General features: G+C 42.7%; 1 protein-coding gene across 2 annotated transcripts in view; it reads left to right on the forward strand.

Annotated features, from left to right (window-relative positions):
- Positions 1-3,247: 3,247 nt before the first annotated feature.
- Positions 3,248-7,299, forward strand: part of LOC122543932 (gastrula zinc finger protein xLCGF3.1-like) — a 39,367-nt gene continuing 35,315 nt past the window's right edge. The window contains exon 1 of one of the 2 annotated variants that reach the window (XM_043682872.1): positions 3,248-3,332. Coding sequence is in view for 1 of the 2 variants with exons in the window: in XM_043682880.1 (XP_043538815.1) it covers positions 3,306-3,332 (27 nt within the window). In the remaining variant the exon portion in view is untranslated. The remainder of the gene's footprint in view (positions 3,333-7,299) is intronic. The other variant, XM_043682880.1, reaches the window with a different exon arrangement.

Consider the following 7,299-nt stretch of genomic DNA (forward strand, 5'->3'; position numbering starts at 1 on the left):
GAACATTAGCTCAGCCACACTAGGAATATTGTGTACAATTCTGGTCACCACACCTACCAGAAGAATGTGAATACTGTGGAGAGGCTAGCTTACCAGGATGTTGCCTGGTATGGGGGACTTTAGCTTTCAAGAAAGCTTGGATAGACTGGGTTTGTTTTCACTGGAACATAGGAGGTTGAGGAGCGTCTGGTTAAAGCTTAAAAGATTGTGAACGGCATGGATAGAGTGAAACGTATTAGGCCTTTTATCCCCAGGGTGGAGGGGGACACAGGTTCAAGGTGCAGGGAGTTTAAAGGAGATGTGTGCGGCAAAGTTTTCACACAAAGGGTGGTGAGTGCCTGGAATGCAGTGCCAGAGGAAGTGCTGGAAGCAGATTCAATATCAACATTCAAGAAGTACATGGATGAATTCATGAAGACGAACGTTATAGAGGGATATGGAACCTGTTAATGAAGGCAATTTTAGTATTGAAGGGCAAAATCTGTCAACGTAGGCTTGGAGGGCCAAAGGGCCTGTTCCTGTGTTGTACTTTTCTTTGTTCTATAACTGGTCGGCATGGACAAGTTGACCCAAAAGGTTTTTTTCCATGCTGTACATCTCTATGACTTGAGTCTTCCCACCAGTCCCCCACATATATTTCCCCTGAAGATGCTGGCTCTGAGTGATTTAAATTTCACTTTTACTGTTTTCTTCTCTGTGTCCGATAGTCAATATTCGATTTTATGGAATGGTAAAGCACAGATGGGAACCATTCAGCCCATCACGTCTGTGCGAACTCTTTGAAAGTTCCATCTAATTCATTCCACAGCCTTCTGTCAAAATATGGACTATCTAATGTCATAAGGCAAGAGGTGGATGGAAAGGTTTTCCCTTTGGTTACTTACATTAATTGAACCTGTGGATTGATCAATAACTCCATGTACTCAACATATATGAAGTACTCACATTGTTAGTTAAGCACACAGTACTTCAAAGTTCAATTCAATAAATCTGCACATCTCATATCCTATCATGGCATCATTAATGTGAGGCCAATTTAACATGAAATAATGTAATAGCAGAAAATTTCACATTTGCACATCTCCAAACACTGAAACACAAGTCAGATGATTGACAGTTTTCAGCGATCTGGAGAAACAGCTGTGAAGGAAGCACTCATGAAAAGACCTGATCATCTGGTCAAGACCACTGCCTTGCTTGCTGCCTACATCAGTAAACTAAGTAAAAACCAAAAGAACTGTGGATGCTGGAAATCAAAAACAAAGACAGAAATTGCTGGATAAGCTCAGTAGGTCTGGCAGCATCTGTGGAGAGAAATTCAAGTTAACACGGACCATGGCCCTTCCTCATGTTATAGACCAGACCCTCTCAAAACACTTCAAGAAAGTAGCCTGGACCCTAACTTTGATCGTTGTTTTACGCCGGTGTAGACTGGGCACTCCAGGAGTGATGCAACTGGCCCAACCACTTAGTTTTAAACAAAATAGAATTTATTTGCAAGATTACCAAATGAAACACAAACAAAAGAGAGCAGAATATGGAATAACCTTAATCTATCCAAAAGCCCAACAGATTATCTGAACTTAATGATGGTGTGCCAAATACTTTCACAATTCCCTTGGCAAAAAAAAAGGTAAAATCAAACATAGGGTTTTACGAGAGAGATGTCAGAGAGAGGGAGGATCAGCATGGACCTGCTTCTTTGGATCCAGCAGCTACACAACTGACTGCTTGCTAAAAAACAAACCAGAGCGAAAGCTGAGCTGGGAGAACTGGCCACTCCCCTTTCATTGTACAAGAGGTTTTTAAACTTGAAAGCCTTTGCCTGAAGCAGTCGGTTAGCTATATTAAAATTGGCCCTAAAACCCTTCAAACCTAGACCTCCCAGTCTCTGTGTTTATAACCCATCTGAAAAGAAAACAAGAACAACACCACTTTGTTAATCAAGCAGCATCATTACCCTCCGTGCTGCATTTTCTGTTTTTGTTTCATCACCAAACTCTCCACTCCTGATCACTCTACATCACAGCTCAAGACAATTCCGCCAACTCAGACTGTTCCTCCCACTCCCTATCACTACTCATCAGACTCATGACTCTCTAGTTTCTCCCAACCTCCAACAAACATCAGCATCTTCCCTGCTGCAGGCAGTAGAAAGGCGTTGCCCACTTCAACACACCAGGGACAACCATCCACTCCTATTACACTAACTGGTTCATGGGTTAAAAAAAAAATCACACAACACCAGGTTATAGTCCAACAGGTTTAATTGGAAGCACTAGTTTTCGGAGTGCTGCTCCTTCATCAGGTGGTTGTGGAGTACACGATTGTAAGACACTGAATTTATAGCAAGTTTACAGTGTGATGTAACTGAAATTATACATTTAAAAATACCTTGATTGTTTGTTAAGTCTCTCATCTATTAGAATGACCATGTTAGTTTCATATAGATTGCAAAACCTTTTTTAAAAAGTTACATTCTCAAGTGAACTTTAACAATTGGTGCCAGCCCGAATAATGCATTGAAGGATTTAGTCCCTTGCTAACACCTTCAATGCATTATCTGGGCTGGCACCAATTGTTAAAGTTCACTTGAGAATGTAATTTTTAAAAAAGGTTTTGCGACTTACATATGAAAGAAATGAAACTAACATGGTCATACTAACAGATGAGAGACTTAACAATCAAGGTATTTTTCAATGTATAATTTCATTTACATCACACTGTAAACTTTTGCTATAAATTCTGTCTTACAATCGTGTACTCCACAGCCACCTGAAGGAGCGGCGCCCCAAAACTTAGTGCTTCCAATTAAACCTGTTGGACTATAACCTGGTGTTGTGTGATTTTTAACTTTGTACACCCCAGTCCAACACCGGCATCTCCAAATCATGATTCATGGAGTTGAAGTAAAATCAAAACTATTGCTAACAGGAGCTAAGCTGCAAGATCAAATAATAAAGTCCACATGATAAAATTAAAGATCAAAGCTACAACAGTATGTGGTCATTTGGGGACAGGCAATAAATGCTGGGCTAGCCAGAAAGACCCAAATCCACTGAAATCAAGAAAAATAGTATATTTGCCTGAAAACATCTTCGTAACTCTTGTCCTTTACGTTGGCATTATTTCCATTATGTTTTGTTTCGACTTATATTGAAGACCATACTCACTCCACTCACCTCATTGCCAACAATCTCAGCAATGGCACATAGAGGGCACCGGAGACTACCGCGCAGGCGTAGTACCGCTTCGAGTTTGGGCCATGCGCAGTGACAGTGATAACAACGAGCCAGAGAGGCTGCATGACCGCGGAGGGAGCGCCGGAGCCGGTGAGAGGGCGGAAAGTGTTTATAAACATTTATTAAGTACCCCAAATTTTGACTAATAATCTGCATGTCCAGTTTGTATATGCCTGGGGCAATTATCCGGGTTCAGATGCCAACTTGGCACCGCCGGGAGTTGAGCGCATGCGTAGTTAGCCTTGGGTTGGCAAGGTGGGTGGGGCTTCAGGGCCTCCAGGCAGTGGTACTGATCAGTGTGAGAGAGGCTGGAACACTGCAGAGTTACCTAAAAGGTCGTCTTAACGATTACTGACATTGTGGTCTCATATTTCTGATCTTTGAATGCGTAGTGAATTTGAATTTGAATTTGAATTTAAATTATTGTCACGTATACTGAGCACAGTGAAAAGCTTTGCCTTGCGAGTAATACAGGCAGATCACACAGTCAAATAGCATAGATAAGCAAATAATAGGAAAACAGTGGCAAAAACACAGGTACAGGCGAAGCTAAGAGCTTGTGAGTCCATTCAGTATTCTAACAACAGTAGGGTAGAAACTGTTTTGAAACCAGCTGGTGCGTGTGTTCAGGCTTCTGCACCTTCTCCCCGATGGTAGAGATTGTAGAAAAGTATTGCCAGGGTGAGATGGATTTTTGTTTGGTGGAAGGAGAGGTCATTAAATAAAGTAGGACGGTTGGGTAAATCAGAAGATTTCTATTTGGATTTGCTTGTGCTTATACTGTGATTTGTAGGGCTTAGATAAACAGGACCCTTTGGTGAATTGTGGGTTTTGGGTGTTTGAGTAGGGAGGGTCGCCAGAGCTGAAATTAAGAAATAGATGCAGAATTATGTCATAAGGCCAAACAAACCTGCTTCGTGACACATTAAGATTTGATTTGATTTTGGATTCTCCCATGATACTCCCTTTGTCTAGGCAGTCCTGGCGAGGGAAAACACAACATCCCTGGTAAGTTGTGCCTGCCACAACTAGTGAGTATCTTGAAATACAAACTGTTCCGTTAACACAGAAAGCTGGTGTTTATTAGAAAGGTTCCTTAGCTTAGCGTGTAGACTTTGTTGCAGAATTTGGCTTTTTTTAGTGTGCTTAAATCATATATTTTGGGGAACAAGAGAGGAATGAATATTTCAAAGAAACTCAAAGTGTCTGTTGTGATGTTCAGTGTGAGCTGAATGTTATCCCAACACTGTCATCTTTTTGAAAATGAGATTGTGAATCACGTTGAGATTCGATTAAATTGAGTGAATCATTAGGAGAGAAATATCATTGAATGTAGAAGGAGAAATGGGTTGGGAAAAGATTTCAAACAGTAGTATGACTTGAACCGCATACATGCCCAAGAGAGTGTATTCCAGTGAACTGGCTGTGGAAGGTCCAGTTACACTGCCTGCAAAACATTACTTTGTGGATGTGATAACAACTGATCAGATAAGTTGGACAGACACAAGGACACCTACACCACAGGGAAACCATGGAAGTATATGTCCTATGGGAATGCATTCAAGTGTCCATCTGTGTTGGGAATTCATCATTGCATTCATACTGGGAGGAGACATTTCACCTGCACTGAGCCTGGGACTGGATTTTCTCATTTATCCAATTTTTTTGAGAAACTACTTTGTCCACTCTGATGCAAGAATGTTTAAACGTTTGGACTGTGATATGAACTTTAAAAACAGTAATGACCTGCAGAAACGCCAATGCATTCAGACTAGAGAGAAGCCATTTAGCTGTTGGCTTAGTGGAAAGGGATTCACTTGTTCATCTAATTTCCTGAAACACCAATGAACTCACACTGGGGAGGGGCCATTTTCCTGCAGTGCGCACATGAAAGGGTTCACTGCACCATTCACCCAGCTGCTGCACCAGCAAGTTCATACTGCATAGAAGCTCCATTTACCCGCTCCCAAGTGTGGGAACGGATTCTCTCAAACTTTCGCCCTTCAGATACACCAGTGAGTTCACACCGTGAGAGGCCATTCACTAGCCGATATGTAGAAAGAGGTACACTCGGTCATCCCACCTTCTCGGGCACCAGATAGATCACGACTGACTGCAGGGATTGGATTCTGCTATTCTTGCTACTGATAATCGCATCCAGGACTGAATGTGTGGGTTAATTCTGAGAAGTGTAAGGAAAGTGTCCCAGCCTGACTATTGCATGGCTCTGAGGTTCTAGACACAGGAGAGAAGGCTCCTTTATGACTGTGTTCAGAGTCGCACAGGATGACACGTCCTTGTTAGATGGGCTGTTCTGAGACCCCTCAGTCTCACTCAAGTGAGACACCCCTCTGCCTCTTCTAAACTTCAGTGCATTCAAGGCCGGTTTGTTCATCTTTTCTTCATAAAACAGCCATCCCATTACTGTCATTTGTTTGGCAAAACTTCTCTGAACTGTTACCTTCAGGTCTGAAAATAACTAGTAATTTTGGTGCAAAGATTTCAAATGTTTCTGTGACCTTCCTGAGATGACCACTGTCATGTCACAACAACGGTGTGCATTTATACAGAACAGTGAAACCTCTCAAGATTCTTCATAGTTCATCAAAAGCTTGGCCAAAGATTTTAAAATACCTTGAAAGACAACGTGGGGCTTGGCAATTGAAAGCACAGCTACTGATGGCAGAGTGACGAAGGTGAGGGATATGGAAGTGGTCAGAAATAAAGGAGCACAGGGTGCTTGGATGCTGGAGAAAAGCTGCCTGTATGGAACTTCAAGCATGACTCTGAAATGGATTCATTCAGGTCATGTGCAGGACATATCTGCTGCCTTAAACAGAATAACAGATAGTGAGGACTCTGAGGCTGGAGGAGATTACAGACATAGGAAGGATTGAGAGGCTGGAGGGGATTACAGAGACAGGGAGGTGGTGACTCGAGGAAGTTGTAGAGATAGGGAGGATTGAGGCTGGAGATTATAGAAATAGGGAGGGCTGAGAGACTGGATGAGATTACAGTGAGAGGGAAGGTGGTAGGAGCTGGAGGAGGTTACAGAGACAGAGGATTGTGATATTAGATGAGATTACAGAGAAAGGGAGTTTTCTTGGGAGGAAGTTATGGAGTTCAGGAGGTTTGTGAGGAAGGAGATGATTGTAAAGGTAGTGATGTTTGTGGAGACCTAAGGGGCAACTTTTTCACACAGAGGATGGTATGGGTATTGAATGAGCTGCCAGAGGAAGTAGTGAAGGCTGGTACAATTGCAACATTTAAGAGGCATTTGGATGGGTATATGAATAGGAAGGGTTTGGAGGGATATGGGCCGGGTGCTGGCAGGTGGGACTAGATTGGATTGAGATATCTGGTCGGCATGGATGGGTTGGACCGAAGGGTCTGTTTCCATGCTGTACATCTCTATGACTCTATGCTGGAAGAATTTACAGAGGCAGTGAAACTTATAGAGTCATTGAATTATACAGTACAGAAACAGAACCATCAGTTCACCTTGAGTCCAAGTTCTGAGGAAGGGTCACTCGTACTGAAATGTTAACGCTGATTTCTCTCCAAAGATAATGCCAGACCTGCTGAGCTTTTTCAGCAATTTCTGTCCAACTTGCTTGCTTGCTTCAGTCCAACTTGTTTGCACCGATCAGATATCCCAATTTGACCTAGTCCTTTTGCCAGCATGTGGCCCATGTTGCTCTGAATCCTTCCTATTCATATATCCATTCAGATGCCTTTTACATAGAGTCATAGAGCCATAAAGATGTACAGCACGGAAACAGACCCTTCGGTCCAACCCGTCCATGCCGACCAGATATCCCAGTCCAATCTAGTCCCACCTACCAGCACCCGGCCCATATTCCTCCAAACCCTTCCTATTCATATACCCATCCAAATGCCTCTTAAATGTTGCAATTGTACCAGCTTCCACCACATCCTCTGGCAGCTCATTCCATACACGTACTACCCTCTGCGTGAAAAAGCTGCTCCTTAGGTCTCTTTTATATCTTTCCCCTCTCACCCTAAACCTATGCCCTCTAGTTCTGGACTCCCCGAC

This window comes from Chiloscyllium plagiosum, chromosome 45 (genome assembly GCF_004010195.1).
Source record: "Chiloscyllium plagiosum isolate BGI_BamShark_2017 chromosome 45, ASM401019v2, whole genome shotgun sequence".
Lineage (NCBI taxonomy): Eukaryota > Metazoa > Chordata > Chondrichthyes > Orectolobiformes > Hemiscylliidae > Chiloscyllium > Chiloscyllium plagiosum.